Here is a 22,384-nt window from a genome sequence, read left to right as displayed (position 1 = left end):
AAAAATCACAAAATATTACGTGGGGAGAGGGAGGGGTATAGTAAAATGTCATGTGAATTTATTTTTCACCTGAATTTTAAAAAAATTCAAAATTATCTTACTATACCCCTTCCTCCCCCACGTGATGGGGAGGGATTTTTTATCAAACCCCCTTTTCCCTTAAAAATCTCGTCTCTGAGGGGGCGTCCATTGATCACGTGATCGATTTTTAAAAATTTTCTGGACCCTCCTCCGCCTTGGAGGGAAAATTATTATAAAAAATTACTCCATCCCCAACTAACACTACGTGCATTTTTGGCACATAGAAAAAATGTTAAATTTTTGTAATTTTTATGAAAATTTTTGAATTTGTATTATTTATTAACCCCATCCCTGGCTCCTAGAGAACGTCCATTAATTACGTGGTTTAAAACACCCACATAAATAAAAATTATAATATAAAATATCAACTGGTGCTTTATAAAAATGCACGGAAAAAAGTTAATAAGTACAAAATCAATGAGTGAAACCTCCGTAACTTCAAAACTAAAAAATTATCTATCTATTTAGGAGCAACCCTCCTCTCCCTTGGTTGGAAAATTATTATAAAAAATTACCCCTTCATCTCCAAACAATTATATGTACATTTAGTACCTAAACTTTTGGAAATTTTTATGAAAAATTCTGGATTTTTTTTTTAAATTCAGGTTACAAATTTTCTAAGGATTTTTGGATCCCTATTTCCTCTTGGTAATACGTGGTTGATGGACGCCCCCTTATGATAAAATTGTTATTCGAAGGTTAGATTGTGTGTATGAAATACTTGATACCACACCAATTACCTCCAGTGAATATTATAGAAAAGCAAAAAAAAATTTAGTTCGAAGGCAAACAAAACATATGTCTCAAAATCGCCTTGTTCCCTCCCTGCTTCTTTCCATTTTTACCCTCAACTACCCCATTATTATCATCAGACGGAACTTCATCGTAATCATCGCTACTTTGCATCAATCTATCATCATCGCCCCTAGCCGGCAAATCTAAGCCATCGTACCCATTAATATGTATCGGAAACCCGGTCGTCCCGTCTATATTCTGAAAACACATCTGATTCTCGTAATGGTGATCATTATCCTGACCATTATTATCCTGGTGCCTGAACTGCTGCTCCTGATAATGCCTACTGACCACGTAGTGATGTAAAAAGTTACCTTGATCGAAGTCCGAGGAATCGATCTCCGAGGAGAATTCCGAAGAGTGCAGGGCGTTTGTCAGCATATAGGGTCTGTCCGGGTGCAGTTCGCATTTCTGGTTCTCGAAATATCTCAATGGTGGTAAAGGTGGCGGTGTGCTGTTGTCGCTGTCGTCTTCGGAGGTCTTCTTTTTTAAAGAAGACCTCTTCTCTTTCAATTTTTTTAAAGTGTTCGGCGTCGGGGGAGCGTTTCGTCAGACGCAGTCTTCGAGCGACATCAGGAGAGGATTCACGTACTCGAAGCCTTCGAACTCGGTCTGGTCTATCTTGTCGATGACATGCCTGGGCAAAGGATAATTTATTCATAACATGGTAAATGATAATTTATTGAAAAAAAAAAACATTGGTTATATTATAATCTATGGTTACATAATCGTGCATGTGCATGCCAGGTCAATAGAACTACAGTAGAACTCCAATTATCCGAACTCCAATTATCCAAAATCCAATTATCCAAATCGCCGATTATCCGAATCACTTTCAGAAAAAAAAATGTCCGAAAAAAGTCTAAGTGCGCTATTATTCTCCCACCAGCAAAGCCAGTGTAGGCACATTGTTTGTTTTGATTTGACGGAGATGTTTACAAAACAATGATTTTTATTTCTAAACTTGTACATAAGTACATTTTATTTATATTTAAAACATGTGAAAATGTCATGTTTCTTTCATTTAATTCAATAAAAAAATAGTGCAATATCAAAACGTAACTTTTTTTCTCTCCAATGTCAATTTTAAAAAAAAAACTCCGATTATCCGAATATTTGATTATCCGAATGGGTCCCGGTCCCCATTAATTCGGATAATTGGAGTTCTACTGTACTAGAATAGGCATTCGATTATAAAAGTATTTTACTAAAGCAAAACTCGGTCTGGTCTATCTTGTCGATGACGTGCCTGGGTAAAGGACACATGGTAAATGATCATTTATTTATTATATATTATTTATTTGATCATTGGGCATTCTTAGATATATAATCGTGCTTGTGCATGCCAGGTCAATAGAACTACTAGAATAGGCATTCGATTTTGAAAAAATCAAACAGAAAAAAGTATTTTACTAAAGCAGGTGCAAGAGTTAATAAAACATGCTTGTGTGATGGATTATCATGAAACCTAAAATTATAACAAAAACTTAAAATGAATATTAGTTTTAATTAAAAATAAATGAATAAAAATAAAATACCCTATATAATGTGCACTCGGATTTGCTTATATATATATACAATACGTTTCTAGTCCCAGTGCCTTCATCAGTGAATAAAACTACAATAAATGATGTATAAGCAAATACTAGTGGTGTTATGGCATCGTGCCTTAGGGCAATTTGCTGGAACTTCCGAGATAACATTTAAAAAAAACTTAAAAAAAATTGTATTATTGGAAATTTTAACCTTTTTGTCAACCCTACGGGAAGTTAAAAATATTAATTTGTTTTTAAACTTTGAAAAATATACATTTTTCACAAAAATTTACTTTCTTTGTAAAAAAAACTTTTATTTAAACTTTGAAAAAAAAAATTGATTTTTGAAAAAAATTGACTTTGTTTAAAATTTAAAAAAAAAACTTTTGAAAAAAGGGCAAGTTGCTGGAACTTCCCGTACCAAAAATTAATTTTTTCCAAAAACATTAAAAGTGTTTTTTAAAACTTTGAAAAAATTAGATTTTTGAGAAATTAGATTTTTGAGAAAAATTGACTTTTTTGTAAAAAAAACTTTTGGAAAAAAATGTTTTTTTAAATATTTTGGAAATTTTGAACTTTTTTCAACCCTACGCGAAGTTAAAAATATTAAATTTATCATAAAAATTCTGTAAATATATTATACTGTGAGGTAAAACTAGTTGTGCGTGGCATCATGCCTTAAGGAAAATTACTGAAACTTTCCGCACCGCAATTTTTTTTTAACTTTGATTTTTGTATTGAAGCCTTTGAAAAAACATAGATTTTTGAGTATTTGAATTTTTTTTCAAAACAATTGTACCTACTTATTAAAATATCCATAAATTAATGTGCATATGTCCAATAATCATTTTTGACCGTCAAATGGTATTTTTTTACGTTTTTAATTAGATCTCCAAAACCGCTGGCCTACCTTCCTAAAAATTTAACCAGTTTTTTTTATCTTGTCAATACAAGTAAAATATTTTTTTTGAATTATTAAAATCGGACGCTACGTTCTCTCAAAAACTGAATTGCAATTTTTTCCTCTTTTGGCCCTTTTTCTCCCCATCAATAGTAATAGAATGTTTTTGAAGTATTCAAATTGGTTGATAGCGTGTTCCGTGTTGAAATCGTCGACAAAAATGTGTATCCACACATACAAAAATATACACACATTTTTTCTAAGGTATGCCAAAATATTCAGGATTTGAAACGTAAAAATATGCAAAAAAAATCGATTTTTCGTTGATTACGATACCTTACGCTACAGAAAGTTAACTATTGTTGAAAAAAATATTAGTTTTTGTGTTTTTTTTTTAAATTATTTGATATATTTTTGCACTGAAGATGATACAAACGAAACTTATTAGTCACTGTTATGTAAACGATTTTATTTTTCTGAACTAAAAGCCTACATTTTACTCAAAAAATTATTCATTTAATTTAATTTAATTTATAATTATTTTCTACGTTTTGGATATACCTAAAGAATGTTTCCTTCTTCAGAAACAAACAAAAAAAAATACAAAAAATTCCAAACTTCTAAAAAAAATTCAAAACTCCGAAAAAAATTCTAAATTATCAAAATCATCAAATTTAAAAAAAAATGAACAAATTTCTAATAAACATACACGAAGTTGTACGTAGAATACGCTCGTCGCCTAATTTAAAAAGCACTCACAGTATGTTTATATAATAAGCAAGTTCACAGTATGTTTATATAATAATCTATCTGACATTATTTAAAACAATTATTGATTATTTTCATTTCTAGAATTTTTAATTACGGTACGGGAAGTTCCAGCAATTTGCCTTAAGGCACGATGCCATGCGCCTCACTAGTTTATGTACAGTTGTGCCGACTTCTCAAACGACGTGGCTTATCCTAACTCTTTTGGATGGATTTATTAACTAACACTGGTAACGTCTCATTAAACATATTGCTATCTATATTTTCAACAAAAAAGCGACGATATTCATACTTATGAAGATATATTAAAAAAATAAAATAAATCTTGAGATCTTTCTACCAGCACATCGTGTTCACAACAATGGCTCTGGACCACACAGAAGGCCTTTGCTATTTTTGTCTAACTAATTTTTTTTTTTAATACTGTTGTTTTAGTTGTTGTGGTTGTTGTTTATATTTTTTTTTGTTGTCTACTCACTCGTCGTCCGGCGTCAAATGAACCGGTTCGTCTGTGAACTCCGGCGGAAAATTGGCCAAATCTCGGTCGGACTCCAGGCGGGGCTTGAAAGGGGGCGCAACCTGCTTCTGCTCGAGCTACGAGTGATTTATAAAACGATGAAAGAAAAAAGCAATAAAAGAAATAAAATTAAAAAACTTAATAGAAAAAATTATAAAAAAAAATTGATGATCGACTGCTCCGGGGGAATGATTCGAGTTAACTCGTATAGGCTTGAGAGTTGATTTTAGAGTACATTAGGGCGGGTCGATTTGTAAGAGTAGAAAATAGTCGCTTAGACACTAATACTAAAGATTAAATTAAGATACTTTGCCGAAAAAATCGTACCTCTAAAATGAATTCTTATGTCCCGTGCATTGACCCAAAGACTAAGGGTTGAATTTTGAAAAATTTTGTTTTGACCCGTTTAAAGTGTATGAACGATTTCCACTAACTTTACAAAGCCCATACTCCCATTAGAAATTAACAAATCCTATTTACATTTTCAAAAAAAAAATTCAAATATTTACAATTTTTCTCTTAACTAAAAAAACACGTACTATTAGGCGGGGAAGGGGAGTGGTAATTTGGGTCTTGGGTCTCCAAAAATCCTTAAAAAATCAATCACGTGATTTATGGACGCCCTCTAAACAGTTGTCCCGACTTTTTGGCTTTAAAAATGGCAACTCAACGGTTATCCTAACTCTTTTAAATGAATTTATTATGTACTGATGATTTACTCTGGTTAACCCCCTGAAGAGTTTTTCAAAATTTGACCCTCATTTTTGGGTAAATGCGCGGAACTGATTTTATAGGTAATCATTTAATAGAATTCATTTTTTAGGTATGGTTTCTTCAGCAAAGTATCTTATTTGACCCCTAAAATCCAAAAATCATATGTGCCTAAGTGACCTTAAATCGACCCGCCCTAGTACACTTCAAGGTGGTCCTTAATATGGACATTTTGAATTCCTTGCTCCCAGGGTTCCAAATGGTTCCAAATGGATGAAAAACAATTCTCTAAAAGTTTTAGCTCTTAATATTAATTTTTAGATAGTGCGCAATTCAATCAAACTTCGTATGGAAATAGTATGGAAAAATCGAAAATTTTCATTTTCGATTTTTTTGCTATTACTATAACTTGCCCTACGAGAAGTTATAAATTTTGAAAATTAAAAAAATTAGTGGGGCGCATGGCATCGTGCCTTAAGGCAAATTGCTGGAACATCCCGTATCAATAATTATTATTTTTTTTAAAAAGATTAACATTGTTGAAAAATATTTATTTCGAACAAATTAGATTTTTGAGAAACTATAAATTTGACTTTTTTTGAGAAAAAAATGTTTTCTTTATTTTGACATATTTTGGAAATTTTGAACTGTTTTTCAAAGCAATCGTACTGATTTAACTGCATAGAGATGAAATATCGAAGCGCGTAAGCGCCGCGTCGCCGTCTAACGGATAAAAATTGTTACGGAACCCATAGGAATGTAAACAAAATTTATACTTATTGTTAAAATCTCTGTAAAATATCTGATAATTTGATGTGCATATGTCTAATGATCATTTTTGACCGCCAAATGGCATTTTTTTGTTACTTTTTTCACTAGATCTCCGAAACCGCTAGACCTGCCTTCATGAAAATTTGAAGAATTCATCTTGTTAATGCAAGTAAAATGTTTTTTGAATTATTAAAATCAGACGCTCCGTTCTCTTAGAAACCGAGTTACCGTTTTTGGCACATTTTGCCCCGTATCTTCGAAATGGCTAGACCTGCCTTTGCCAAAAACTAATTAGCACGTCTCCTTATCAATACGAATCGAATGTTTTTTTTAATTATTCAAATCGCTTGTTCCCGAAATCTTCGACGAAAAGTTGTATCCGCATACACATACATACACGCACACACACATACATCATCACACACATCATTTCCCAAGGTATGCCAAAATGTTCGGAAGGTTTTGAAACGTAAAAATATATAAAAATTTTCGTTTTCGATTTTTTTGCGATTACTATAACTTACCCTACGGAAAGTTAAAAATTTTAGGTATAGCTTAGCGACAAATGAATTAAAAGTAAAAATTCGTGTAATTTTTTATTTAAATTCGACGCTCTGCAAAAATTTTGTAATTTTTTTCATGCCATTTCCATACAAAACTTTGATTAAATTACGCTCTATCTAAAAGACAATATTAAGAGCTAAAACTTTCAGAGAATTGGTTTTTATCAATTTGTAACCATTCGAGCCCTTGGGAGCAAAAAAATTCGAAAATGTCCATATTAAGGACCACCCTAGTATACATATATACTTAAATCATTCATAAAAATTGTTTTTTATTACGAGTTAACCATAAATCATGTATCATGCGATAAATCTAATCGAATCTACATTTCATGTCACATTCCATTTCACAATCGCTAAAAATTCCTTTAACCAAGACACAAAAATGATCAAATCAGCCCAACAAAAAAATATGTGACTTCTGCAAAAAAAGAAATTCTAGAATCCATACTGTTCGTCTGGTGTGAGCTGGGCTGGTTCTCGTGTAAATTGAGGATCAAAATTAACAGCATAGTCTTGTTCATCGCACGGTGTGAACGGGGGCTCAACCTCCTTTTGTGCCAACTGACCATCATAATAATAACTTAATGATAATAGCCGGTGGTAACATATAGTAAATGATTGTGAATAGGGAATGCAATACCGATGGAAAATTTAAATACCGGTATTTCGGTAATTTTTCATTTTAAAACCGGAATACCGGTAAATACCGGTATTTTTATTATCTTAAACAAACGTAAACAAAATTGAAAGTTACTAGTACAATTATAAAAAAATTGTATATAACTACAACTATATTCAACTAAACAATGAAAGCAATAAAATAAAACAACATGTTTATTTTTTTAACTAATAATTTAACAAAAGTATATCCAATTTAATTAATTTATTATCACTATCGAGTATATTGAGTACTTTTCACCAAAAACAAACGTATGAGTAAGAAAGACCGAACTCATAAAAGATCATAATAGGTTGTCAAATATCTCCCTTCCGCCTTTTTGTATTATAAACCAAGAGCAAAAAAGCGGAAGGGAGATATTTGACAACCTAATATTACGTTATTATAATAAACTGTATTATCTGTATCCGATGTGTTAAATTAGCATAATTTCCAATATTTTAAAAAAATAATTTTTTACACTAATCTAAGATCGGATACTTTGTCGAGATAAATAATATGTACCTATAATTATTGAGTATTGTTATTTAAAACAATGTGATGCTTCTATAATATTTTCGAACTTCGAAACGTTGTCGAAAAATAATATTTTATATTTGTAATAAGAAGCAAAAATATTTAGTAATTATCATAATTATTATGTATAAATTTTAGAAATAAATAAAGATTACGCAGGGGTAATCTGTATGATATAAAATGTTTTAGCGCAAATGTCACTTAAAAAACCGTTACATTTTTACATAAGATGAAACAAACATCGTTATCTATCATTCAAATTTTATTTATTGTAACACGATATGTAGCCCTTAGTAAAGCAATAAATATTCAGTTTGAGATAATATTTGACATTTGTTTATCTTATAGATACACTTAAAGATAAACCTAAGTCTGTTTTTACACGGAGATTGGTTCCAGATGAAGCCATGTAAAAAAAGACATTGATCTTATACAAAAATGGGTGATTTGTTCCTAATCTCTAAAACCTATTCAAATTAGTGAAAAATAAGAATTTTCAAGAACAAGAATTCATGTTTATTTTAATAATAATTCCCCTAAATTAGTGCTATTCACATTTGCTTTGACCAGTAAAAATTGTTTGTTCACGCTAAAGGGGAATTCACTTAAATCTTTAAGCTAGTGTTCGCAAACTATCGATACTGTCGATGGTTTCAGACTTTTTTCCTTTCATAAATACTTTTTTGTGATATGAACATAGTTCGCAAAAATTGAATTTGACAAAAAAAAATTGAGTACATAAAATTTCAAATCGTGCTAAATGGAATAAAATCGTGTAGAAAAATTAAAAATATTCAATTTTCAAACCGTGTGCAAAAAGACCGTGTAAAAACAGACTTAGGTGTATAGCTGTTTATATGCGATTATGGAATTTAAAGATAAATTTGTTCCGAGAAATTTAAACTTCAGTGTATTATGTATCAAATAGCGCTTATGTAAAAATACCGAAAATACCGGTATTTTTGGTGTAAATACCGCCGAAAAATCGGGCGGTTTACCGGTAATTCGGTATACCGGTATTGCATTCCCTAATTGTGAATCAATGTATTAAGTTTGTGTTAGTAAAGAGTATGTATGTGACTGAGGTTAACTACTTACCATTTCCCCAGTCGATGGCTTTGAAGAACTGATGATTGACGATGTCCATAAAACCTCCTTCCTTGTGACAACCTAACCTGCCTGCAGGATCCTTCACAAGAAAACCTGTAACAAAAAAAAAAAACTTAGTCATAAGCATTTGATATGATAAAAAAAATATTTATAAACCAAATATTCTAAAACAATTATTATTATTTACCTTTAAGTACTGATGCAGCTTTGACACTCAGAGATCTGGGTATACGAATAGTTTTGTCTAAGATAACTTGGAACAAATAGTCCTCCGTGTTCTGATCAGGATTCTCGGATGCTCCTGCAATATCAAAGGGTGATCTGCCTGCTAACATTTCGTACAACAGGACCCCCAATGCCCACCAGTCCACACTGAAACCGTAGTCTTCACCTAAAGAAAAAAAAATCATATGAGATAATAAATAAATAATTATTAATTATAAATTAATAATTATCTTCGTATATCTAAAAATGAATCTCAAAATGTATTGGTAAGCGCTTAACTCAACAACGCCTGAACCAATTTGGCCAATTCTTGTTTTAAAATGTTCGTTCAAGTCTAACGATCGTTCTTACGGCGAGAAAAATCGAATAATTGTTGGGAAAACCCTAAAAACAGCCCTTTTCTTTTTCACATACAAACGTTTTCTAACTAAAACGTAGAATCAATTTGAGCTTCATTGCTATTATATAAAATTCATATTAAATTACAAGCACTCACTGCATACTCCTTCTAAACGATTAAGTGGATTTTGATAAATCTTTCTGAAGTTTGTTAAGGAAACTTTCTAGGATGTATGTGATTATAAAGTACTGGGATGTATGTGCAATATTGTAGAAATAAATGGAAAAAATTTCAAAAAACGACATTGTTATTGTTTGCATTGAAAATAAATGAAAACTATCATCTGCCAAAAATTTCAATTTACTTATGAACCTAGACAATATTAGAATATGTATAATAAATTTATGATTATGAATAAGAAAAATGAAATGTCTACATTATTATTGCCGAAAGGCAGCTGAGATGTGCCAGAAATTAAAATAATATTAGATACAGTATATGTGTGGCAGATTGAATGATGCACATATGAACAAATATGACAAAATAATTCACTTAAAATATGAAATTAAGTATTAATCAGGACCGGACCTACCTTTAATGCGATGCATGCGAAAAATACGAGCGCACGCTTTAGGGGGCGCCAACACAAGATTCGGATATTAAATTTTCAATATAGTTATTTTTTTAATATATAATTTCTTTGCATCTTTTACTAATCTTTCCACAATATTTCCACAATTCGTAAAAATTTCACTTTATAACAACAAATGGGAAAGTAAACATAAATACATACAATTCGCTCCTCATGATATAGATTAGGAGAAGTTTTAGATGCAATTTTGGATATCTTAAATAATAAAAAATTAAATTAATTCAATCCAACATGAAGTACCAGTGTTATGTTATGGTTATGGTTATGTTATACAGTTTAAAAGACTTCAATTTTCAATATAGTGTGGGAAGTGAGACTCATCATTTTATTTAAAGCCGTTCTATATTTAACATTGCTCATATTATAAACGTGTATGCATTTTGGCGAGAACAGTAATTTAAAAAACAATTATTATTTTTAGGTAAACTGTAAATATTTGTATATTATATTAAAAAATTGTAGACGAGGGTACAGAACAACGTCTGTCGGGTCATCTAGTTATTAATAAAAAAAAAAAGAATAAACAAATAATTATTAACATATATTAGTTAAAATTACCTCTAAGTATTTCAGGAGCTATGTAATTTGGAGTTCCGCAGAACGTAGATGTAGTATCACCAGGCCGAATACCTTCTTTGCACATACCTAAAATATGAAAACATAAAAATTAATAATTGAATCTTCACATTTCAAAATTCTTTGAATTACTAACCGTAATCAGTCAATTTAATATGTCCCTCGTGATCCAACAGAACATTGTCCAGTTTCAGATCTCGATAAATGATACCCTTGTCGTGCAAGAAATTCAATGCAAGACTGATTTCAGCAGCGTAGAACCTGGCATGCTCTTCTGGCAATCTTCGTTGTCTCTGCATATGGAACATCAGGTCACCACCACGAACAAACTCAATCACAAAGAACAACCTGAAGAAAAATAAATTTTTTACTTCACTGCTATACCACAAAGTGCATTATATTTATTTTTTTAAGTAAAACTTCTTTAGGCGCGACTAGGGTGTAAATCCGTACAAATGCAATGGAAGTGCGTTACGGCAGATGAGATAAGATAAGATAGGAGTGCCAATGATTCGTTATTCGCTCTCGATGATATCATTTCTATACGGGTCGATAGTTATTAGACGTCGTGTATGTGAATAGAGATTTGTCGTTGTATGCGTACCGATATCAACAAGGAAATCGGCATAGATAAATAAACATTTTAAAATTACATCGTAGTACAAATCTTGATTTAATGAAAAATGCCTGAGTCAGAAAAATATTTTACTCTGTTCCTTGATAATAATAACACAAATTAAACATTTGTGCCGTGTACTAAACTTAAGTTTATTGATTTGAAATTATTTCTATATTATTCGTAGTTTTTGTAAATCTTTGAAGTTATTAAAATGAATAATATTTTTTAGGCAAGACAGATATTACAGCTGTTCAAAGAATGAGATTATATCGCCAGCAAAAAAGTAAAAAAATCCTTCAGTCAATGAATGTATGTTAATTTTAATTACATGAGGTTCTTCAAACACAAATATTACATGATGAGTGAAGCTGCAAAAACAATATTTGTTTATTTAACATAATCCACTGTGTGAACGAATATTATAGAAGTTAATTGAGCAGCAATTCCTCCATTTGTCTAATGAAAGTTCATTTCTAAATGCTAATTACAATGACAAACCGATCATGTCATATTTGAAGTATGACTTTAATTACATTATTACATTATTGTTTTTAAATATTATACATATTTTTAATGCTATTATAAATATACTAGCAAACCCGACAAACTCCGTTTCGCCACCAGACGGTTTCGTGAGAAAGATGAAAAAATTTTTTGTTTGTTTTATATTAGAAAAGAAAAAAATTGGTTTTATTACACAACAGTAATGAATTTATTACGATTACAAAAATGAAGTGTTTGTTAGTTGAACTTCTCTAAGTAAATGAAAGTAAATCCGCAAATTATCCGTTTCATTGAACTGCTCTTTGGTAAACCACATTTTTTGTTTTTTGGTCTGACGTTAACACAAACAAAGAGGATGGTTTTCCAACTCGTGAACAGCCAACGTATAACTGCCCATGTGAATAACAATGATTTTTTTAATAATCTATTTGAAATTTATCCCGTAAACACTAAGCGATTGGCGGGAGAAATTGTTATTGCGAACGCAAGGCGAACTGGAAATTGCAATCGTTTGAAGTCAAACGGAAGACCAGTCGGAATAATTGGTATGTCACCAAATCTCCAGCAATTTTTGATTGAATGGTGAAATTCGGTGCGTGTACATCATTATTCTTCGCGGCAAGAATTGCTCGTTGACTTAACCAAGCATAATTCTAATAATTCTCGCTAATGTCATTACTCGAATTTTTAATTACGGTGCGTGAAGTTCCAGCAACTTGCATTAGGGCTCGATGCCATGCACCATTAGTTTTCTATAAACTATAAACCTTGCGGAGCCCGAGACCTTTCCAAAGAATGCAAAATTGTCGAAATCGGTTCGTGCGTTCTTGAGTTATATCGTCAGGAAGGAAAACCCGACTTATTTTTATATATATAGAAGATAATTTATAATTTATCATATAAATGTGTATAATGATTGACACTAATAAATGTGTGCATCACGAGTGTTACCTAATATAACTAATAAACATTATTCAAAATCGTTATATGATGTATTTATTTTTACTTAAATGCCATCTTGTAGAGTAGCAAATAAGTTTTACCTCAATCGCGTGTGAACCTTACGAGCACTCTGTTTACCTGCTGGGTGTTTGGAAGCACGAATGCAACCCGACCAAAAATGGATGGTTTGAAGCAGTTTCAAATACATGTTTCTCAGTTTGCACCCAATCGATATCTTCATCATCCGTGACCAAAGCCTTTTTAATAACCTTCATAGCATAAATTCTCCTAGTCTTCCTCAATTCGACCATAAGCACTTTGGCGTAACTGCCACGTCCTATAACTCTGATTAACTCAAAGTCACTCAATGAGTATTGTCTTTGACCACCTGGGGAAACAGACACAATTAGATCCCATTACCCGAATTTTCAGTCATTTATTCTTACCTGTTTCTGCAGCAATCTCCTCTCCACGTTTATCATCATTGGCATCTCCATCTTCACCAGCCAACCTTTCAACAGTCATCTGTCCCTGCTTATTGTTGAGCCCCGAATTGTTGGACAGAGTTTGTCCCAAACTCTGGTGCTTCTGATCATCACCGCCTGCTGTAGATAACAAGCCATTAGAAACAATCTTATATATAAAAATGAATCGCTCAAAATGTGTTGGTAAGCGCTTAACTCAACAACGCCTGGACCAATTTGACCAATTCTTTTTTTAAAATGTGCGTTGATGTCCAATTGTCGGTAAAACCCTAAAAACAGCCCTTTTTCTTTTCTCAAACAAACGTCTTCTAAGTAAAACGTAAAATCAATTTGAGCTTTATTGCTATTATATAAAATTCATATTAAATTACAAGCACTCACTGTATACTCCTTCTAAACGATTATGTGGATTTTGATAAATCTTTCTGAAGTTTGCTAAGGAAACTTTCTAAGATGTATGTGTATATAAAGTACTGGGATGTATGTGCAATATTGTAGAAATAAATGGAAAAAATTGCAAAAAACGACATGTCATTGTTTGCATTGAAAACAAATGAGCACTATCATCTGCCAATAATTTCCTTATGAACCTAGACAATATTAGAATATGTATAATCAATTTATGATTATGAATAAGGAAAATGAAATGTCTACATTATTATTGCCGAAAGGCAGCTGAGATGGGCCAGAAATTAAAATAATATAAAATACAGTCTATGTATGTCAGATTGAACGATACACATATGAAAAAATATGACAAATTAATTCACTTAAAATATGATTTAAGTATTAATCAGGCCTTTAATACTTTTAATGCGATGCATGCGAAAAATACGAGCGCACGCCTTAGGGGGCGCCAATACAAAATTCGGATATTAAATTTTCAATATAGTTTTTTTTTTCAACATATAATTTCTTTGCGTCTTTTACTAATATTTTTACAATATTTTTAAAATTCGTAAAAATTTCACTTTATAACAACAAATGGGAAAGTAAAGATGAATACATACAATTCGGCCCTCACGATATCGATTAGGAGAAGTTTAAGATGCAATTTTGGATATCTTAAATCATATGAAATTAAATTAATTTAATCCAACATGAAGTATCAGTGTAATGTTATGGTTATGGTTATGTTATACCGTTTAAAAGACTTCAATTTCCAATACAGTGTGGGAATTGAAACTCATCATTTTATTTAAAGCAGTTCTACATTTAACATCGCTCATACTATAAATGTATATGCATTTTGGCGTGAAGAGTAATTTCAAATACAATGATTATTATTTTTAGGTAAACTGTAAATATTTGTATATTATATTAAAAAGTTGTAGTCATGAGTACAGGACAACGTCTGTCGGGTCATCTAGTTGCAAATAAAATATTACCCTCCTATCTGTCCTTTATTACCTAGGTTTAGTTGGCTGGAGGCGATCGTGCCAGACGGAGGGTCATCTTTGACAATCGGTTCGACGTGCTCATTGGTGCAGGGTTTCTGGACAAGTTTGTGACACTTTTTTGTGAACCAGAAGCTTGCACTGAATGCATTTGAATCCTTGTCTGCCTAGGCCCCAGATTCTGTCCTGGCAGAAGGCGCAGAAAGCGCGCTGGGGAAAAGATAACAGATGATAAATTATTGAAAGGTGTCAGATGGAATAAACCCGAGAAACGGATACATAAACTGAAATAAATGTCAAATATTAGGTTGTCAAATATCTCCCTTCCGCTTTTTTGCTCTTGGTTTATAATACAAAAAGGCGGAAGGGAGATATTTGACAACCTATTATGTATATTTTTATGAGTAAGTTCTTGTGGGGCGATACATCAAAGAATAAAAAGCAAACATTTATAAATTAATTTTAGATCCCATACGTTTCGACATTCAATTCAATGTCATCATCAGTGGATATTAAGGTTGGTAGGTTACATCTAAAGATGTGTACACAACACTAGAAATTAGCACTAACATTTATACATCTAACTTGTCAACACTAGAGAATGCAATACCGGTATACCGGTATATCGAATTACCGGTAAACCGCCCGATTTTTCGGCGGTAATTTACCGGTAAACCGCCCGATTTTTCGGCGGTAATTTTACCGGTATTTACCCCAAAAATACCGGTATTTTCGGTATTTTTACATAAGCGCTATTTGATACATAATACACTAAAGTTAAAATTTCACGGAACAAATGCATCTTTAAATTCCATAACCACATAAACAGCTATATCTTCAAGTGATTCTATAAGATAAACAAATGTCAAATATTATCTCAACTCGTCATTAAACTGAATATTTATTGCTTTCCAAAGGGCTTCCTATCGTGTTACAATAAATAGAATTCGACTGATAGATAATGATGTTTGTTTCATCTTTTGTAAAAATGTAACGGTTTTTTAAGTAATATTTGCGTCAAAATATTTTATATCATACAGATTACCTCTGCGTAATCTTTATTTATTTCTAACTTTATACATAATAATTATGATAATTACTAAATATTTTTGCTTCTTATTACAATTATAAAATATTATTTTTCAAAAACGTTTCGAAGTCTGAAAATGCTATAGAAGCATCACAACGTGATAAATAATAATACTCAACAATTATAGTAACTTATTATTTATCTTGACAAAGTATCCGATCTTAAATTAGTGTAGAAAATTATTTTTTTTTAAATATTGGCGATTATGCTAATTTAACTCATCGGATACAGACAATGCAGTTTATTATAATAATATAATATGATCTTTTATAAATTTTTGGTCTTTCTTACTCATAAGTTCGTTTTTGGTGAAAAGTACTCAATATAGTGATAATGAATTAATTGAAATGGATATAATTTTGTTAAATTATTAGTTAAAAAAATAAACTTAGTGTTTTATTTTATTGTTTTTATTGTTTAGTTGAATATAGTTGTAGTTGTATATATATTTTTTTATATTTGTACTAGCAACTTTCAATTTTGTTTAAGTTTGTGTAAGATAATAAAAATACCGGTAATTTACCGGTATTCCGGTTTTAAAATGAAAAATTACCGAAATACCGGTATTGAAATTTTCCATCGGTATTGCATTCCCTAGTCAACACCATGAATTTTTTTTATCATTTTTTGTATGATGTAAAAAGAAAAATGATGGTTTTATTTGAACAAAAATGTGAGTAAAGTTAAGTAATTTCTGCCACGACTTGTGTACTGTGCAATTTCCGAGGCATATCATATATCTCAACATGAAAATTAACAACTTAAATCGTATATTTTTATACATTAACTTACTCTATTAAACCGTTTTGCCTGGAAGATATGTCCATTGATTCTATACAACTTTCTCCACCGTCTGGCACCTCTCCTATAGATGCTTCCTGAAAAAACAAATATCAAAGTAAGAAATAATGAAGCCAAAATTATTTAGTTTTTCTTCTAGAATATAATTTTTGGTTAAATTAGATTATTGTGATTTATAAAACTAAAATATTGATAGTACTTACGATCTTCTCCAACGCAAGGCAAACCCGGTACTGCAGGCACATTAGGAAATACTGAAATTAAAAAATATATATATTAAATATATATAAAATATATACAACCGTGTGAAATTATGTTTTATATAATATTAATATAATTGTGCAATACCTGAAATAACAATTCAAAAGCAAGAACAATAAAATAAATACAAAAATTAGGATTAGAAAAATTAGAAGTTCATGAGTTGCATTTGGGTTTTTTTTTAATCAAGCCATATATTTAATTAGGAATTGCTAAAATTTAATGTGTATTTGAGTGATAATAAAAAAAATATTCCCTTCTATATAATTTAATAAATTCCCCGTTATCTAAAAATATCTGCTCCTCCTGACTTTTCTAATTTAATATTTCCGAAAGTTGTTGGGAAAAAAACAAAGGCTATAAGTTTCCACGCGTCGATTTTCATTATTAGTAAACTTTTCCACCGGACTTTATTCTTTCTCTAATATAAAATGTCTATATTAGAAAAGTCTCGAAAAAAGATTCTTATTATTACAGCCACGCCGAATTATATAAGTAATTTAATTTAATTTTGAAAACTGATATTTCTGAATTTATGCCCGGTCGCCCAATCACTGGATTTAGACATTTTTTAGGTACGACCAAAAATTTGCTGATGTCCAAGATGAAATATTACAAAAAAATGTCTAAGTAATTACAAACGCTTTATTCATATTTTTGTTATCATTGCATATGAATAGAAGGATAATTAAATAATAAATATAATAATACAGTTGAAGACTTTTTTTAAACAATTCGTAATTTAAATAATTCGTAAATATTTGGCACTAAATATACCCCGGAGTCGTTGGAAAAATAAGAATTCTAAATAAATTCGAGAGCTTTTTTCTAAAAATTAGCCCAGTGGTGGTATAAAATATAAAAACGCTACTATAGAGTTACGACTTGCAAAAAAATACAAGGGGCTCAGAAACATGGACTCCAAGAAAGCCGGACATTAGCCGACGATAATTAATTTCTGAATTTGCCAATTTCGATATCAAACAATATTTTGATAATGAAATGCCTACTGATAATATCTGCTAACTTTTTTTTCAACAGTTACAATTATTTTTTCCTTTTTCCATATTTTTTCTAGTTTCTAATCCAAATTATTTTACCTTAAGTAGTATTTTATCATTACAAATATTTTCATATTATATTCTTTTCTTGATACTGCTCTTAATTATTATTTTACAGATTTGGGACTTAAATAAAAATAGTGCAACGAATATTTAAAGAATTTTTTTACCATCAGAAGATCTACAAACCTTAAGGAGCACAACCACTGTGAAATTTTCAAAAAAAAGAATTTTAATTTTTCCATATTTCGATAGGTCATACCTTTAAAAATAACATACCAAAATTTTAAATCGATATCTCAAATAGTTTCTGAGTCACAGCCAATTAAAGTGTATATATATAATAGTATATATAGTATAACGATTATTTTATCTTTAAACGCGTTTTTCTCGAAACAGCATTTTTCGAATTTGCTGCAGCGATTACTCAAAAACAAATGATCCGATCACTATCGAATTTTTTTTTACATGTTCTATATATAGTTCTCCGTAAAATGAACTATCGATTTTTTGATCGAATCTTTTATTTTTACTATGTATTCTTAAACTTTGTATAAATATATTCCTAAATTGAAATGATTGATAAAGTAGTTTTTTCTTTTAATATAAATTCCCAAAAATCACCTTTTTTTAGACGGTTACACTAGTTGTTCGAGAAAAACGCGTTTAAAGATAAAACGATCGTTATACTATATACTGTATATATACTCTTTATGGTTGTGACTCAAAAACTATTTAAGATATCAATTTAAAATTTTGGTATGTTATTTTTAAAGGTATAACCTATAGTCCAGTCATTTGGTGCAAAAAAAGGCTGTTGCCGGTACAGTACTCCGGGAATTCTGAAAATTGGTAATCTCATAGATTTCGAGGTGCTCTTTACGAAAATCAACTTTGCCACCTCAAATTTGAACGGCAAGTTGCCGCCATATTGGAAAAATGGCGTCAAAGAACAACTTTTTTAAAATATCTCCTTTCTGGCTGATTCTGCGATAAAAGTATCTATGTACGAATTAAACCAGATAAAATTTCCTACAATTCTTTAGAAAACCATTTTTTTGTAAAATTGATAGTTTGGGAGTACGGCCGCCTCAAAGTCTTTGCTGCTCTCGCCGTAGTATCAAATCTCTCCATATATGACAGCACTTCGAACTTGACCACATTCTCTCTAATAATAAATATTTTCAATGTTAAATTGAGCAAATCAGATCTAGAAATAAAATAATTTAAATATTTTCGTTTTTTTTGCTAATTTTTTAACACTTCAATGGCAAAGTAGCTATAGGTATACTTATAGCTTAAGTAGCACCTTATAGCTTCAAGTAGCTTGAAGCGTTAAAAAATCACCAAAAAAAAACAGAAAAATATTTGAATTAATTTATTTCTAGATCTTATTCGCTTAATTTAACATTAAAAATATTTATTTATAGAAGGAATGTGGTCAAGTTCGAAGTGCTGTCATGTATGGAGAGATTTGATACTACGGCGAGAGCAGCAAAGACTTTGAGGCGGCCGTACTCTCAAACTATCAATTTTACAAAAAAACGGTTTTCTAAAGAATTGTAGGATATTTTATCTAGTTTAATTCGTACATAGATACTTTTATCGTAGAATGAGCCATAAAGGAGATATTTTAAAAAAGCTGTTTTTTGACGTCATTTTTTCAATATGGCGGCAACTTGCCGTTCAAATTTGAGGTGGCAAAGTTGATTTTCGTAAAGAGCACCTCGAAATCTATAAGATTACAAATTTTCAGAATTCCCGGAGTACAGTACCGGCAAAATGACCAAATGACTGGACTACTATTGAAATATGGAAAAATTGAAAATTCGATTTTTTGATAATTTCACACTAGTTGTGCCTCTTAAGTTGAACACGAGCTTTTGCTCACCTGATACAAATTTTTTTTTTTAAAATTCGATGTCTTTCGCAACATACGCTCGAAAAAAATACAGAAAACTGAAAGCCAAAGCACAAGACCAGAAAGCATGGAAGCAGAAGTTTGGAAAGGAAAATGTATAAAATTATATAAAAAAAATTAATGGATAATGAACAATGAAAGGAAAGAGAATCATCGTCTTGCCTCTGGACAGACCACCATTTATCTATTACTATTCATAAATAATTTCTTGTGTAATATTTATTTTCCGTCCATAATCCAATTTTCCTACACAGTAATTTATGCAATCGGCAGTGTAATGAAATTATGGAGATTTATTTACGTCCGAACGACCGCCATGGCGGTGGCTTTGGAGGCGGTGGAGGTGCGTGCTCGTAATGTGTAAATAATGATCGGAAAATACGCCAATAATAATCCACGCCGACGGCAGGACGATGTTTGTTTTTATTTTATTTATTATTTCCACATTTATTCTTTATTAACATGCACGTTGGGGATCGTAAATCCTGATAATAAATTTTCATTTAAAATGAATAAAAGAGTGATGAAATTAGGGAACGCATAGATTTTGTACACTGATGTTCGGAAAATTTGCTAATTCACCAAGATTGCAAACATTAGGTTGGGGGAAAAATACACTATTTTTGGTTTATTAGTTTGAAACTGTTTTATGGTCGATTTTTAGCTCCAGGGCGATGTTACGACTACTAACATGCCGGTCAACTTAAATCATGCCTCTGATTTTGTGCGAGGCAGATTTTAAACATCAAAAGTTCCTGAACGGAATCTACGAAACCAAAATTGCACAAAATTGGATATTACCGTATTAAAATCATAATTTTTTTTTCAAGAAAAACTGTTAAATGTTAAACGGTAAATGGTAAACTGGTTGAATTTTCTCACCCTGTAACTCACAACTGAATGCATCAAACGAAAAGCAGCCAATTTTTTTTTTACAATATATCACTTTCTAACATAAATCTGAAATTGTTTGATAGATACCCCAACCTAATATAATTTTCTATGGCTAATTCTCGTATGAGGTCGAATCTTGCATAAGCTTATACACCTAAGTCTGTTTTTACACGGTCTTTTTGTACGCGGTTTTGATATAACACGGTTTGAAAATTGAATATTTTTAATTTTTTTAAACGATTTTATTCCATTTAGCACGATTTGAAATTTTATGTACTTAATTTTTTTTGTCAAATTTAATTTTTGCGAAGTATGTTCATATCACAAAAAAGTATTTATGAAAGAAAAAAGTCTTAAACCATCGATAGTATCGATAGTTTGCGAACACTAGCTTAAAGATTTAAGTGAATTCTCCTTTAGCGCGAACAAACAATTTTTACTGGTCAAAGCAAATGTGAATAGCACTAATTTAGGGGCATACCCTAAAAATTCTTGTTTTTCACTAATTTTAATAGGTTTTAGAGATTAGGAACAAATCACCCATTTTTGTATAAGATCAATGTCTTTTTTTACACGTTTTTTTTTACACGGATTCTTCTGGAACCAATCTACCATGTAAAAACAGACTTAGGTGTATCTGGCTATTTGTTTATTGCATGATAATATTAGGTTGTCAAATATCTCCCTTCCGCTTTTTTGCTCTTGGTTTATAATACAAAAAGGCGGAAGGGAGATATTTGACAACCTTATATAATTTGCTTAAATATAAAAAAGCCTTAAAAAACAACATAACCTAAAAGTGGCACTAAATGTGTTCGGTTTATTTCCGCTCTCCTAATTAACTGTAGGCGAATCAACAGTCAGCTTAATATAAAAAGCCTAAACACTTATATATTATTATTATTTTTTAATAGAAATTCTATATCTTAAAATAACCAACGCATTAAATATCTAAATTATTATTTCCTATTATCATTTTTTATTTTTTTCTTATTATCACTCACTTTCTGAAGAATCCAAACTATCTTCAGGGGCTTGTCCGCCGACTAACAAAATAGCCCCCCTGAACACTGTCCACAAATCCATTTCACAATTTTGGATTAATTTAAACTAATTTTATATCACATTATTTATAACAAAATACTAGAATAATTAGATTAATAATAGATAGTTCATCCATGATTAAGCACTTTTTAAACAATTGAATTTAAGGCACTTTGTGATTTCATATTCCCATGTTTTTTTTTGCATAGACCTAACCTTGGAATAAATTTTATAATTGAATAAGAGTTAATTCATATTTGTTTTATTATTGTTATATTATAAAATTTCAGTTATATATTTTTATTTATTACCATATATTTATTATGTTTTATGATAATTTATCGTTTGATTGAATATCGCAATATAATAATATTGATAAATTTATAGTTTTCATTTCGAGTGCGCTATCTTATCTGTCCTATATCTTCTTGAAACCAAGGTCGATATTTTATTAAATATCGATTTGTAAATTACAGTATGAATCCATCAGGTATTAAAAACACAGATAATTAAAAAAATTGTTTATATATCTTTATAAACAAAAAAAATGCAAAATGAGTAAGTGAAATACATGTAGTGCCTTCTTTCATGGAATTGCCTTCTGGGGCAAATGACCAATACT

The 22,384-nt window shown here is 30.7% G+C and overlaps 1 protein-coding gene across 1 annotated transcript; it reads right to left on the bottom strand.

The window, feature by feature from the left end:
• Positions 1-70: 70 nt before the first annotated feature.
• On the bottom strand, positions 71-21,804 carry LOC113367707 (atypical protein kinase C-like). The gene is made up of 12 exons (XM_026609287.1): positions 21,723-21,804; positions 16,785-16,835; positions 16,573-16,654; positions 14,704-14,831; positions 13,255-13,413; positions 12,947-13,196; positions 10,880-11,091; positions 10,726-10,812; positions 9,138-9,341; positions 8,939-9,043; positions 4,559-4,674; positions 71-1,513 (listed from the first exon to the last, which is right to left on the bottom strand). Exons 1-12 carry the CDS (start codon positions 21,802-21,804, stop codon positions 1,187-1,189), a joined length of 1,803 nt encoding a protein of 600 aa, XP_026465072.1. The 3' UTR covers positions 71-1,186.
• Between the last annotated feature and the right edge of the window lie 580 nt (positions 21,805-22,384).

The sequence above is a fragment of the Ctenocephalides felis genome, unplaced genomic scaffold (assembly GCF_003426905.1).
Source record: "Ctenocephalides felis isolate EL2017-DRISC unplaced genomic scaffold, ASM342690v1 CF-g0.4_SCAFFOLD_01170, whole genome shotgun sequence".
Lineage (NCBI taxonomy): Eukaryota > Metazoa > Arthropoda > Insecta > Siphonaptera > Pulicidae > Ctenocephalides > Ctenocephalides felis.
This window is presented reverse-complemented; position numbering and strand designations above follow the sequence as displayed.